Here is a 15,428-nt window from a genome sequence, read left to right as displayed (position 1 = left end):
AATAAAGGCCATATATGACAAACCCACAGCCAACATCATCCTCAATGGTGAAAAACTGAAATCATTTCCACTAAGATCAGGAACAAGACAAGGTTGCCCACTCTCTCCACTCTTATTCAACATAGTTTTGGAAGTTCTAGCCACAGCAATCAGAGAAGAAAAAGAAAGAAAAAGAATCCAAATCGGAAAAGAAGTAAAGCTGTCACTGTTTGCAGATGACATGATACTATACATAGAGGATCCTAAAGATGCTACCAGAAAACTACTAGAGCTAATCAAAGAATTTGGTAAAGTAGCAGGATACAAAATTGATGCACAGAAATCTCTGGCATTCTTCCTTCTTTTTTTTCCTGCGGTACGCAGGCCTCTCACTGTTGTGGCCTCTCCCGTTGTGGAGCACAGGCTCCGGACTTGCAGGCTCAGCGGCCATGGCTCATGAGCCTAGCCGCTCCACGGCATGTGGGATCTTCCCGGACCGGGGCACGAACCCGTGTCCCCTGCATCGGCAGGCGGACTCTCAACCACTGCGCCACCAGGGAAGCCCTCTGGCCTTCTTATACACTAATGATGAAAAATCTGAAAGTGAAATTAAGAAAACACTCCCATTTACCACTGCAACAAAAAGAATATCTAGGAATAAACCTACCTAAGGAGACAAAAGACCTGTATGCAGAAAATCATAAGACACTGATGAAAGAAATTAAAGATGATACAAATAGATGGAGAGATATACCATGTTCTTGGATTGGAAGAATCAACATTGTGAAAATGACTCTACTACCCAAAGCAATCTACAGATTCAATGCAATCCCTATCAAACTAACACTGGCATTTTTAACAGAACTAGAACAAAATATTTCACAATTTGTATGGAAACACAAAAGACCCCGAATAGCCAAAGCAATCTTGAGAACGAAAAATGGAGCTAGAGGAATCAGGCTCCCTGACTTCAGACTATACTACAAAGCTACGGTAATCAAGACAGTATGGTACTGGCACAAAAACAGAAATATAGATCAATGGAACAGGATAGAAAGCCCAGAGATAAACCCACGCACATACGGTCACCTTATCTTTGATAAAGGAGGCAAGAAAATACAGTGGAGAAAAGACAGCCTCTTCAATAAGTGGTGCTGGGAAAACTGGACAGCTACATGTAAAAGTATGAAATTAGAACACTCTCTAACACCATAGATAAAAATACACTCAAAATGGATTAAAGACCTAAATGTAAGGCCAGACACTATCAAACTCTTAGAGGAAAACATAGGCAGAACACTCCATGACATAAATCACAGCAAGATCCTTTTTGACCCACCTCCTAGAGAAATGGAAATAAAAACAAAAATAAACAAATGGGACCTAATGAAACTTAAAAGCTTTTGCACAGCAAAGGAAACCATAAACAAGACAAAAAGACAACCCTCAGAATGGGAGAACATATTTGCAAATGAAGCAACTGACAAAGGATTAATCTCCAAAATTTACAAGCAGCTCATGCAGCTCAATAACAAAAAAACAAACAACCCAATCCAGAAATGGGCAGAAGACCTAAATAGACATTTCTCCAAAGAAGATATACAGATTGTCAACAAACACATGAAAGAATGCTCAACATCATTAATCATTAGAGAAATGCAAATCAAAACTACAATAAGATATCATCTCACACCAGTCAGAATGGCCATCATCAAAAAATCTACAAACAATAAATGCTGGAGAGGGTGTGGAGAAAAGGGAACCCTCTTGCACTGTTGGTGGGAATGTAAATTGATACAGCCACTATGGAGAACAGTATGGAGTTTCCTTAAAAAACTACAAATAGAACTACCATACGACCCAGCAATCCCATTCCTGGGCATATACCCTGAGAAAACCATAATTCAAAGAGAGTCATGTACCAAAATGTTCATTGCAGCTCTATTTACAATAGCCAGGACATGGAAGCAACCTAAGTGTCCATCAACAGATGAATGGATAAAGAAGATGTGACACATATATACAATGGAATATTACTCAGCCATAAAAAGAAACGAGGGCTTCCCTGGTGGCGCAGTGGTTGAGAGCCCGCCTGCCGATGCAGGGGACACGGGTTCGTGTCCCGGTCCGGGAGGATCCCACATGCCTCGGAGCGGCTAGGCCCGTGAGCCATGGCCGCTGAGCCTGCGTGGCCGGAGCCTGTGCTCCGCAACGGGAGGGGCCACAACAGTGAGAGGCCCACGTACCGCAAAAACAAACAAAAACAAAAAAACAAACAAACAGAAAGAAACGAAATTGAGTTATTTGTAGTGAGGTGGATAGACCTAGAGTCTGTCATACAGAGTGAAGTAAGTCAGAAGGAGAAAAACAAATACCGTATGCCAACACATATATATGGAATCTAAGAAAAAAAAATGTCATGAAGAACCTAGGAGTAAGAGGGGAATAAAGACACAGACCTACTAGAGAATGGACTTGAGGACATGGGGAGGGGGAAGGGTAAGCTGGGACGAAGTGAGAGAGTGGCATGGACATATATACACTACCAAACGTAAAATAGATAGCTAGTGGGAAGCAGCCGCATAGCACAGGGAGATCAGCTCGGTGCTCTGTGACCACCTAGAGGGGTGGAATAGGGAGGGTGGGAGGGAGGGAGACGCAAGAGGGAAGAGATATGGGAACATATGTATATGTATAACTGATCCACTTTATTATAAAGCAGAAACTAATACACCATTGTAAAGTAATTATACTCCAGTAAAGATGTTAAAAAAATAGTAATTTTCTCAACAAACACCAGGGTCCTACTGTAGAGCACAGGGAACTCTATTCAACATCCTGTGATAAACCCTCATGGGAAAGAATATACATGTGTGTAACTGAGTCACCTTGCTGAACAGCAGAGATTAAACACAACATTGTAAATCAACTACACTTCAATAAAATGTTTTTGAAAGGTAATTTTCTCATACATCTACTAATGAATACCACATAGCTACTGTGTGTTTATGTTTATTACCCTGCAAATTCCCACAGTTGAAATTTGCAATTTTTCTATTTTTAACTATAATAAATATAGCCATTTGCATTTGCAAACTTTTCTTAAAGGTAATCAAAATATATTTGGGGTCATTATCTTACAGGACAGCAATTCCGTTCTGATTGACTTATTTCCTAAACAGTATTTCCTTCTGCTTCTTCACTCTTCCTTCCCCGGGCTGTGCACACCCACCGCACACACCCAGTTCATTTCTGTGTCCCCTGCACCTAGCACATTACCTCGTAGAGCACTGGCACTCAAGTGCCTGCTGAATGGGTCGTCCTTTTATTTTTTTATAATCCAGAAACATCTTTCTGAATTTAGAGTTTAGGCAATCTTGGGCAAGTCAGTTAAACTTTCTGCACCCAGATGAATTGGCTGCTCAAAAGGAGAATCACTGCTTAGAAGCAGCTAACTCTATATTTGACAAACTGTATTAGACAAATTAACTTTTAAGTCCTTTCTGAGTAGTTATCAGTGGGAATCTTCTTCTCAGGAGGAATCCTTAGCAGCTAATAAAGAAATCTTTAGAAGGCATCACAAATATTTTGTCAATGTGGACATCACAGGCATTTTAACTACCAAAATTAAATATTAAACTTTACCTAGGAAAAAAACACCAGCCATTTAGAAGCACGGTTGTGAAAGGACAGTCAACTTCTCCAAGAACTACTTGGAGAGGACACATTTCCTGGAAAAAAAATTATCTTTTATATCTGATAATTTTCAGAGAAGTTTTTAAATATTAAAAGTTATCAAACTTTATGTCAAATTCAATTTTAACTTAATATTTTATGCCAGGGAGAAGGTTCCTTTTTATAACTTCCTGGAAACATTTTTAAAAACTAATAAATATTAAGAGCACCTGTAATTACAGACCGTTTTCTCTCTCCCACCTTCTCCCAGAGTGGCACACGCAACAGATAATTTTATGTTTCACAGCTTCTTCCATGAGAGTAGACAAGAAAGATGTTACTATTCCCACTTTATATACAGGAAAAGTGAAGTTTTGAGAGGTTTAAAAATTCTCTGCCCAAGATTCGACGACTCCAGACGTAGAAACTTCTGCTAACTCGCTCTACAGCTGCTCAGTCTTCATCTACAGCAAGATGACATTGGACCAGAAGAGGTCACTTCTTGCTCTAAAATTCTAGATCAAAACTTGTTCTTACGAACACTGTTGCCATGAGAGCTGAAATACACATACGCTGAAGAGTAATAAATAACCGTCTTCTTTATTTTTTGCTAATCAAGCCAAGAAAAGCTTGTCACATCCTCCACTGACACATCTTTTCTACTATTCCCCAACATTCAAAAATTTGGCTGTCCTCTCATGATACATTCGTCACTTCTTAACAAATATTTGAGCTTCTAATTCTAACAAGGAAAGATACTCCCTTGAGTGAGATAACAGAACAGTAATTTGCTGTTTCACAGGATGCTGACCTGCAAAGTGCAGAGGTCAAAGTACCTGACCGTTAACAAAAAAAGGAAGGAAAGAAAAATCACTATGAAGAAACTTTCTGGGGATGACTGCAAAAGCATAATTTCCATAATCTTAAGAATGAATAATTCACTGCCTTTCTGAACTAAGATTCCTCATCTGGCGGACAGAACACAGATAATAATCTGACTATTCTCTCTACTTCCTAAGCCTGGGGCACAGCTAGATCCATTCTAGAAGCAAAGAAGAGAAGTTAATTCAGGACATTCAATGGATGCCTTAGGGCAGTGGGCCTAGCGCAGGTCTGAGGCTGCCAGGGATTCTGTGCACTGGGAAACAAAATGCAAACGTTCAGCACAATTAGTACTTGTATTGAATATTTTTAAAGAAAAAGAATTAATTCTGTTGGCCTAAAATTTTTCAACTCTCCCACAGTATAAACATCCACTACAGTTTCAACGTCACCATCTCATTCACAGTATTGTCTGTGAAATGCATCAAACACTAGTCCAACGCCGAAGTGAACAAAACGCTGTTCTCTTACTAAAATAATCGGTCATCTGCTGCCGCTACTCACTGAGCACCTACACGCTCCACTAGCTGGGCTCACTGGCAGTAAACAAGCACAAAGCAAACTATTTACAGGGGAAACAAAAGGCGCCGCTCCGTACCTGCCTCGCCGCTCCCTCCCAGCATCCAGCCCGGCAAGGGCCCCCGACGGAGGCGCGTCAGGTGCATTCACTCCCACCGCGCGGGGCCCCGTCTTAGACCCCAGCGACAAGACAGGGGGCGAGGGGACAAGTCCTGCTCCCCAGGAGCTGACACCCACTAGGGTGGGACGGACCATAATTCAGCAAGTAATTTCTGGTCGTGCTGAGTGCTGTGCAAGGATTCAAACCAGGCGACAGGATGGAGTGACTCCAGGGAACGAATCAAGCTGAAGAAGCGGCAGAGCCCAGCTCAGGAAAGGGGTTCGAGGTCCAGTCCGGCCGCTCCCCTGAGACGCCCTTTCAAAAGCTGTTTTCCCCCCCGCGCGGAAGCGAGGGCAGAACAGTGCCCGCCTCTGGGCTGTCGGGGCGTCCGGGGGACTGGGGGACGGCGACCTACGCGGGGCGCTGCGGGCTGGGGGAGCCCTGCGCCCCCGCCCCGACCCCACCCGCTAGGCCGCCCCGACGGGCCGGCGCCCCCCGACCTGGCCTCCCCTTCCCGCCCGTCCCCGCGCCCCCGCCCCCAGCCCGGCCCGCGACCCCCTCCCGCCAGGCCCCGGCCAACGCCCGCGCCCCCAGTGCTCCCGGCCCGAACCGCTATCCGCCCGCCACTCACCGCCGTCAGGTCCGGCAGCCGGTCCCGCATCCCCGCGGGCCGGGCGCCGCGCGCCGCCGCTCAGGCCTGCCCGGCGCCGCCTCCGGCCGGCCGCGACCTCTCGGTGGCCCCGCCGCCGCCTCAGCCCGCCGGTCGCCGTCCCCTCCGCCGGCGCTGCCACGGCAACCGCGCCGGCGCGCTCTGCGTACGCCCGGCCCGCGCCTCGCCCAGGCCCACGCAGTCGGCGGGAGCCTTCCTGCGGGAATGCCGCGGCCCGAGGGGCGGGGCCCGCCGGGGAGGGGAGGAGCCTTGGCGGGGTGGGCGGGGACTATCGGGGAGGGAAGGGGCCGGCCAGAGAGGGGAAAGAGGCGGGGCGTCTTAGGCCGGGACAGGGACAGGACCTGGTGGGGGAAAGGGCAGAACCTCACTGAAAGTGGAGGGGCGGGGCCTGTTGAGGAAAAGGCGGGGCTGGCCATGGAGGGGCGGGGCCCGGCCGAGCTGCGTTCTGGCGGCCTCTTAGCCTGGTCAATTAGATGCACCTTTTACCCTTCTTGATTGCTTTTGTGTTTTCGCATTCATTTTATTTATTTTAAAAATCCGTGGTAAATTTAGTGACAAATTTAGCAAGCCTATGGAGATGAGCTGGGTGCAGCTTTGCATATGCGTATTCTGAACATAGGCCTTCTCTTTAAGGCTTCATACCAGCCTTTTGTGTGAATAAAGGACAAGAGATAAAGTAAGGCCTATAATGCTTAACGAACATAACAAAGACTATAACTTAAAATGGCATGGGATGGTGATATGCAGGGACTCAGGCCTTGGGATGCAGTTCTAGTGGAGAAATAGGATACAGAAGCAGATAAATAAATAAGCAAAGAAAATAGGGGCATGCACTTGGAGGAGAGCTGAAAGAGGGCTGGCTACATCAGAAAGGTGGGCATAGGAGGCGCCAGAGTTTAGCCCAACAAAGTTAGAGGGAACAGTCCCCAAGACCACTCTCACTTCTGACACCAACTACAAGTTCTGGGGGTTCCCCCAACCACACTCAAGTTCAATAATTCACTGGAGGGACTCAGAATTCACTAAAAACTGCAGTGCTGACAGGGTTTATCGCAGGGGAAGGATACAGATTAACATCAGCGAAGGGCAGAGGTGCATGGGGGGAGACCGGTTGCACCAAATGGGAGGCTTCTGTTGTCTTCTCCTTGGGCAGTCAGGGCACATTACTTTCAAGCGTTGATGTGTGTCAATATACACGAAGTCACCAACCAGGAAATCTCACCCAAGCCACCAAATTCTGAGTTTTTATTGGGGCTCCATTGCATAGGCATGACTGTTGATTGATGACCCTCCTGGTTGATCTAAGTCTCCAGGTTGACCTGTACCCATGTAACCCAAATCACATTGGCGCTCTCTGGCTAGTCCAAAGGCCCCCAGGCAAACACATGCTACTTCCAGGAGTGAGAGCAAAGGACAGATTGCTTTTTGGACAAGGTTAAATTCTTTACTACCTCCTTGAATAGGTGTCTTTTGTGCTATGATCTAAGGTAAAGAAAGCAGCCATAAGAAATATATCTGAGAATAGTCTAGACAGAAAAAGCAGGGAATTTGGGGTTTGGTTCTGGGCATGACTGGGTTCTTGGATTATAGTAGGGGAGCAGGGGAAGCAGAGACTAGACAGTTTAGAAACCAAAGATAGGGACTTAAACTTGGGTGGACCAGGGGCAAATTTGTCTCTTCTTCATTTATGACTTTGTTATGTTTTTCATAATTTAAATCAAAATCAATAATTTGATGGATATGGGTTGAACAAAAATCCTCCCTTTTGACAAAGCAATTAAAATGAGGTGTGAGCAGGGGGTGAGGCGGCAGCAATTGTACAGAGCTTTTCTGAGACTGGAGTTAATATAAAGGGGGTAAAACTGAGCGAGGGTAGAAAAACACCTGGTCCCGGACACAGCATTTGAGCTCCTGTGTCAAGCAGTACTTGAAACCCACATACCGCAGGACTTTCACGAGCCAATGAATTCCTTTTTCAGTTTTTTCACTTAGAATGAAGACATCCTAATACATTGCTGTGAGAATTTACAGACTAAGAGGTAAGCTACTTCTGAAATGTAAGGTCCCAGGGAATAGGGGCTTTGGTCTGTTTTGTTCACTATTGTGTCTCCGATTCCTACAAAATGTCAGGCACATTGTAGGCACTCAATACACAATTTGTAAAATAAAATAATAGATGTTCAAAAACTCTAATTCAAAAAGATACATGCACCCCAATGTTCATAGCAGCACGATTCACAATAGCCAAGACATGGAAGCAACCTAAACGTCCATCAACAGAGGAATGGATAAAGAAGATGTGGTACATATATACAGTGGAATACTACTCAGCCATTAAAAAAGAATGAAATAATGCCATTTGCAGCAACATGGTTGGACCTAGAGACTATCATACTAAGTAAAGCAAGTCAGAGAGAGAAAGACAAATACCATATGGTATCACTTATATGTGGAATTTGAAATATGATGCAAATGAACTGATCTATGAAACAGACTCACAGATATAGAGAAGAGACTTGTGGTTGCCAAGGGGGAGGGGTGTGGCAGAGGGATGGCTTGGGAGTTTGGGATTAGCAGATGCAAACTATTGTATATAGGATTGTATATACAATTGTATACTGTATATTGTAACAAGGACCTTCTGTATAGCACAGGGAACTATATTCAATATCCTGTGATAAAGGAAAAGAATATGAAAAAGAATATATATATATATATATATATATATATGTAACTGAATCACCTTGCTGCACATCAGAAATTAACACATTGTAAATCAACTATACTTCAATAAAATTAAAAATAATAATAATAATAATAGATGTCCAGTCCTGGCTTTGAATCCCAGTTCTGCTATTTACTCTCTGTGCAACTTTGGACTGTGAAAATTAATAAAGGGAAACCTCACTAAAATGGAGTCAAGAGGCCAGAGCGGGTGCTCTCACTCAATGTCAATACAGATCCCAGCAGGGAGAGATGGTACCTCACATCCCCTGTGGGAAGTGACATTACTACCACCAGCGAGAGGAAGATTTTCTCTTGGCCTGGCAACAGCTCAGCCAGTGAGAGACCATCACACCTCAGCCAATGAAAGCCACTGTATTTCAAATTCCCAGTTTCTTCCAACGGACTTTTTGTTCATAACAGCCCCTCCCAAGTTCCCCTTCTCCCCCATAAGAGTTTCCTTTCTTTTGTTGTACCAGACTTGCTTGTAGGTTGCCATAGTTGCACATCCCAAATTGAAATTCTTTGCTGCTCAGGAATAAACCCATTTTGCTGGTAAAATAACTGACTTTTATTGTTTCAGGTTAACAGGACAAAAAGACTAATTTCTCTAAGCCTCAATTTTCCTGCCTGTGAAGCGGTGAAAAGGCAGCTTTCAAGCTGAAAGGCTGTGACTTTCCCATTTTGACCCCACTATGCCTCCAGAGACTGATTCACCCTACTCATTTGCCCTCTTAATTGCAAACAATAAGTATGAATGATGTCTGTTTAATCAATTTATGCTTATTACTCTTAGAAGCAATTAACAAGTAATAGAAATCTAAACTACACATGGTAAAATGTGTTACAAATTTTAAAAACCGATTGAAAAGTTATATCTGGTTAGCAACAGCAGAAAAAATTACTCAGGAAAATTAGCCTTCGTAGAAAGAATCATTAACATAAAATTAACTTCCTAAAAATGCACACTGCAAAATTTGCTCTTTAAAAATTGATGAAAGCATCAAATCTTAACAAACCTTAGATGTGCAAGATGAAGCCTGGAGAAACTGCACTGAGTAAAACTTATTTAACTACCTGCACACACACCAATACTTGCCAATGCCAGAAGCTGTAATAAATAAACGTTTTATACTGAAGAGCTGATTAATGAGTAAAATCTTGGCAGCGGAAAATACAGGGGTAGTGTACTGAGTAGTACACTACTCAGGTTTGAGTAGTGACTCAGACAGGCGGGTCTGATCCGGGTACTCAGGCAGCCATCAGGGCTCAGCTTTCATCCCGCAGGTGACTCCTCTTTACTGGGCTCCGGCTCTGGCGGGAGCCAGATTCAGTCCCAGGGAAAAGAAAAGAGCACCTTCTCTGGGCAGCAGGCCCAGATTCCCGAACTTCACTCTGATTGGATCAACTGGGGTCATTTGTCTACCCCCGAACCAATCACCAGTCAGGTGGCTCTGCGGCTGTGATAGGTCAAACTCGGTCATGTGACCTCCCTGGGACCGGAAATGCCTGACCCGAATTCACTGGCAGAGGGAGGTCTAATGAACAGGGCCAAACCCTGCAGAAGGACAAGGGGTTCTGCGGAGCGGAATAACCACCCCATGCCACTCCATCCCAGGGAAGATGAACTCACTAGCAAGAAATGAAAAAGGAAGACATTGTGGTCTTTCCATTGTACTGTGTAGAGCCCTAATTAAGGCCTTGAATTACCCTAACTCGGTTCCCTCTGGAAAACACTTTCTTAATGAATCCTTACTGATGTCAGAACAATTTTGACTAAATGTGTTTATCCATAAATGTTCCCTGGATTCTGAATGTGGCATCTCACTTGAAAAAATGGAGTCCCACAGTCAAAGCAATTAAAAATGATTCCAGTCTTTATTAAGTTATCCCTAAGAATATTAAAAGAGGTCTCATTTGTAACCCCCAAGATCACTCTTTAAATCCTTTCTACAGTCTTCTAGTGGTTCATGTCTTTTCTACCCTACAGTTCCCAGAGTACTCTTTTTCTCACTCAGCACCCTCTAAACTTACCCACCAGGGCACTCGTACTGGGTCAGCACTTTCCGTCCATCCACCACCATCGTTAATTTCTCTCCAATAAGTATTGGCCCTACCTTTTCCTCCGCCTCCCCCCAACAGATTATTCGAAAGCATATAATAGGGGGAGCAGTTGGATAACGTTGAATTGTCAACCAGAACTTTCTTATCCTGCCAGGGGAAGAATGAGGGTGTGATTACCACCCCCATGATGGATGGGGGTGGTTCTCGAAGAAAGGGGGTCATTGTGAGTTGGACTTAGACAAGGCCTGAAAAGGTATCCTCTCCTACAGTAGGCCACCTTAGAAAGGAGAGAAGGCAGAGAGAACGGGAGCAACGAGAAAGGCCATTAGTCATTGGGATAATGGCATTGGCATCATAATGTCCCCCTATAGATGGCCACACCCTAATCCTTAGAACGTGTGACTTTGTTACCTTATATGGCAAAAGGGGTCTTGCAGGCACTGGGACTTTCCTGGATTAGTAGGGGTGGGCCCAGTCTAGTCACCTCAGCCCTCGCAAGCAAAGAACTTTCTGCAGGTGAAAAAGGTGTGGCAGGAGGGGGCTGTCAGAGAAAGTGCAAATGTGAGGTGTCAATGCCCCATCACTGACTCTGAAATGAAGGGTCATGTGCAAGGACCCAAGAGACTTCTAGGCACTAAGGGTGGACACCAGCTGACAACCAGCAAGGAAATGGGGCCCTCTGTCCAATATCTGCAAGGAACTGGGTTCTACCAACAACCTGCGTGGGCTTGGAAGCCGATTCTTCCTTATACCTCCCTATAAGGGCCCGGGCATTGACACTTTGATTTCAGCCTTATGAAACCCAAGCAGAGAACACAGCTGGGCCACCCAGACTTCTGACCTACGGAACTGTGAGCTAATAGATATGTATTGTCTGAAGCCGCTGAGTTTTCAATAACTTGTTATGTCAATAACAGAAAACTAATATAGTCATTTACTAAAATTAGGAATTTAGCTCCTGGAAGATAGGGCATATTTCTTAATATTATGTGTCCCTTTTCAAGGAGTGTTACAAATAAATGAATGAAAGAATGAATAGGGCAAGGATGGTGACACACTGATCCTTCTATCTGTCCTCCCCACATAGCTGTGTTTTGGGTTGACATGAACTGAATAAATAAATCATACATTTAGGTGCCACAGCATGAGAAGGGCCTACACAGAGCTAGAAGAGAACCGAATGCCTCCTGAGATCACGGTGGGAATCATGGACAATTCACAGGGCAGAGACTCACAGTTAAGGGTGATGTACACCCCAACACATTGGCTCCAGCCTTCTCTTACGCAGCCTAGAATTTTCATCTAGATCATCGGTTTTATTTTTCCCACCTGATTCATCCATCAGAAATGGGTGATTCTTCAGTACACTGAAGTGAAGCCAACGCTCTGGAGGTTACAGCACACTGATAACATGATGTGCAGATTGATGGGACCATTTATAAACCATATATATAGAAAGTATTACTCACTCAGAGTAAACACTAAAGTCCTTACAGTGGCCTGCAAGGTCCTGCCCAATCTGAACATCCTCCAAGACCTCCAGAGCCTTGTTTCCCTCTGCACTTCCCTCCACTGACTCCCAGCCAGCCATGTGCCACCTCAGGGCCTTTGCACTGGCTGTGCTTGTCTGAATGCTCTTCCCCCAGATACCTGTGTAGCTTGGTCCCTTACTTCCTTTAAGACTTTGGTCCAGTGACACCTTTTCTGCAAGGCCAGTCCTGCCGCACCCTGTTAAGAATTGCCATTTCTTCTTCACACCCTGAACCCTCTTACCTTGTTCTTTTTTCTCCTTAATACCTACACCCTCCGACCAACTATGTCCTATGTCCTCTGACCACTTATTTTGTATGCTGCTTATTATTTGTCTTTCTCCTCCGAAATGTCAACTCCATCTAGGGCAGGGATTTTCGTCCACTTTGCTCAGCAATTCTCGCCAACACCTGGAATGGGGCCCAGCACATAGGAGGTGTGTAATAAATATTTGTTGAACAACTTATGCTGCAAAATTTGCTTACTACATGTATTCATTCAAAAGTAAACTTTATTACTGTGGTGGGAAACTTAACGGCAAATTACAGGTTTGTGAATTTCTGGCCAGCTGCAGAGTTTGAATTTGAAATTAGCAAAGTTCCTACCTATTTTAAAATTTGTGACTCTAATATATTTATTTATTTTTAAAAACATCTTTATTGGAGTATAATTGCTTTACAATGGTGTGTTAGTTTCTGCTGTATAACAAAGTGAATCAGTTATATGTATACATATATCCCCATATCCCCTCCCTCTTGCATATCCCTCCCACCCTCCTTATCCCACCCCTCTAGGTGGTCACAAAGCACCGAGCTGGTCTCCCTGTGCTATGCGGCTGCTTCCCACTAGCTATCAATTTTACATTTGGTAGTGTATATATGTCCATACCACTCTCTTACTTCATCCCAGCTTACCCTTCCCCCTCCCCATGTCCTCAAGTCCATTCTCTACGTCTGCATCTTTAGTCCGGTCTTGCCCCTAGGTTATCAGAACATTTTTTTTTTTTTTAGATTCCATATATATGTGTTAGTATACGGTATTTGTTTTTCTCTTTCTGACTTATTTCACTCTGTATGACAGACTCTAGGTCCATCCACCTCACTACAAATAACTCAATTTCGTTTCTTTTCATGGCTGAGTAATATTCCATTGTATATATGTGCCACATCTTCTTTATCCATTCATCTGTCGATGGACACTTAGGTTGCTTCCATGTCCTGGACACTTACGTTGCTTCCATGTCCTGGCTATTGTAAAGGGTGCTGCAATAAACATTGTGGTACATGACTTTCTTTGAATTATGGTTTTCTCAGGATATATGACCAGTAGTGGGATTGCTGGGTTGTATGGTAGTTCTATTTTTAGTTTTTTAAGGCACCTCCATACTGTTCTCCATAGTGGCTGTATCAATTTACATTCCCACCAACAGTGCAAGAGGGTTCCCTTTTCTCCACACCCTCTCCAGCATCTATTGTTTGTAGATTTTTTGATGATGGCCATTCTGACTGGTGTGAGGTGATACCTCATTGTAGTTTTGATTTGCATTTCTCTAATGATTAGTGATGTTGAGCATCCTTTCATGTGTTTGTTGGCAATCTGTATATCTTCTTTGGAGAAATGTCTATTTAGGTCTTCTGCCCATTTCTGGATTGGGTTGTTTGGTTTTTTTTGTTATTGAGCTGCATGTACTGCTTGTATATTTTGTAGACTAATCCTTTGTCAGTTGCTTCATTTGCAAATATTTTCTCCCATTCTGAGGGTTGTCTTTTTGTCTTGTTTATGGTTTCCTTTGCTGTGCAAAAGCTTTTAAGTTTCATTAGGTCCCATTTATTTATTTTTGTTTCTATTTCCATTTCTCTAGAAGGTGGGTCAAAAAGGATCTTGCTGTGATTTATGTCATGGAGTGTTCTGCCTATGTTTTCCTCTAAGAGTTTGATAGTGTCTGGCCTTACATTTAGGTCTTTAATCCATTTTGAGTTTACTTTTGTGTATGGTGTTAGGGAATGTTCTAATTTCATTCTTTACATGTAGCTGTCCAGTTTTCCCAGCACCACTTATTGAAGAGGCTGTCTTTTTGCATTTGTATATTCTCGCCTCCTTTATCAAAGATAAGGTGACCATATGTGCATGGGTTTATCTCTGGGCTTTCTATCCTGTTCCATTGATCTATATTTCTCTTTTTGCACCAGTACCATATTGTCTTGATTACTGTAGCTTTGTAGTATAGTCTGAAGTCAGGGAGCCTGATTCCTCCAGCTCCATTTTACTTTCTCAAGATTGTTTTGGCTATTTGGGGTCTTTTGTGTTTCCACATAAACTGTGAAATTTTTGGTTGTAGTTCTGTAAAAAATGCCATTGGTAGTTTGATAGGGATTACATCGAATCTGTAGATTGCTTTGGGTAGTAGAGTCATTTTCACAATGTTGATTCTTCCAATCCAAGAACATGGTATATATCTCCATCTGTTTGTATCATCTTTAATTTCTTTCATCAGTGTCTTATAGTTTTCTCCATACAGGTCTTTTGTCTTCTTAGGTAGGTTTATTCCTAGGTATTTTATTCTTTTTGTTGCAGTGGTAAATGGGAGTGTTTCCTTAATTTCTCTTTCAGACTTTTCATTAGGGTAAAAGAATGCAAGAGATTTCTGTGCATTAATTTTGTATCCTGCTACTTTACCAAATTAATTGATTAGCTCTAGTAGTTTTCAGGTAGCATCTTTAGGATTCTCTATGTATAGTATCATGTCATCTGCAAACAGTGACAGCTTTACTTCTTCTTTTCCAATTTGGATTCCTTTTATTTATTTATTTTTTTCTTCTCTGATTGCTGTGGCTAAAACTTCCAAAACTTTGTTGAATAAAAGTGGTGAGAGTGGGCAACCTTGTCTTGTTCCTGATCTTAGGGGAAATGGTTTCAGTTTTTCACCATTGAGGACGATGTTGGCTGTGGGTTTGTCATACATGGGCTTTATTATGTTAAGGTAAGTTCCCTCTATGCCTACTTTCTGGAAGGTTTTTATCATAAATGGGTGTTGAATTTTGTCAAAAGCTTTTTCTGCATCTATTGAGATGATCATATGGTTTTTATTCTTCAATTTGTTAATATGGTTTATCACATTGATTGATTTGCGTATATTGAAGAATCCTTGCATTCCTGGGATAAATCCCACTTGATCATGGTGTATGATCTTTTAATGTGCTGTTGGATTCCGTTTGCTAGTATTTTGTTGAGGATTTTTGCCTCTATGTTCCTCAGTGATATTGGCCTCTGGTTTTCTTTTCTTGT

General features: G+C 43.2%; 1 protein-coding gene across 2 annotated transcripts in view; it reads right to left on the bottom strand.

Moving 5' to 3' along the window:
* Positions 1 to 6,018, bottom strand: part of STX2 (syntaxin 2) — a 45,259-nt gene extending 39,241 nt beyond the window's left edge. For both annotated transcript variants that reach the window (XM_060027857.1, XM_060027858.1), the window contains exon 1: positions 5,787 to 6,018. In XM_060027857.1, coding sequence (XP_059883840.1) covers positions 5,787 to 5,816 — 30 coding nt within the window. In that variant the 5' untranslated portion in view covers positions 5,817 to 6,018. The remainder of the gene's footprint in view (positions 1 to 5,786) is intronic.
* Between the last annotated feature and the right edge of the window lie 9,410 nt (positions 6,019 to 15,428).

Source organism: Delphinus delphis, chromosome 13 (genome assembly GCF_949987515.2).
Source record: "Delphinus delphis chromosome 13, mDelDel1.2, whole genome shotgun sequence".
In the NCBI taxonomy this organism is placed as follows: domain Eukaryota; kingdom Metazoa; phylum Chordata; class Mammalia; order Artiodactyla; family Delphinidae; genus Delphinus; species Delphinus delphis.
The sequence above is the reverse complement of the archived record's forward strand: the minus strand, read 5'-3'. Positions and strand labels throughout refer to the sequence as shown.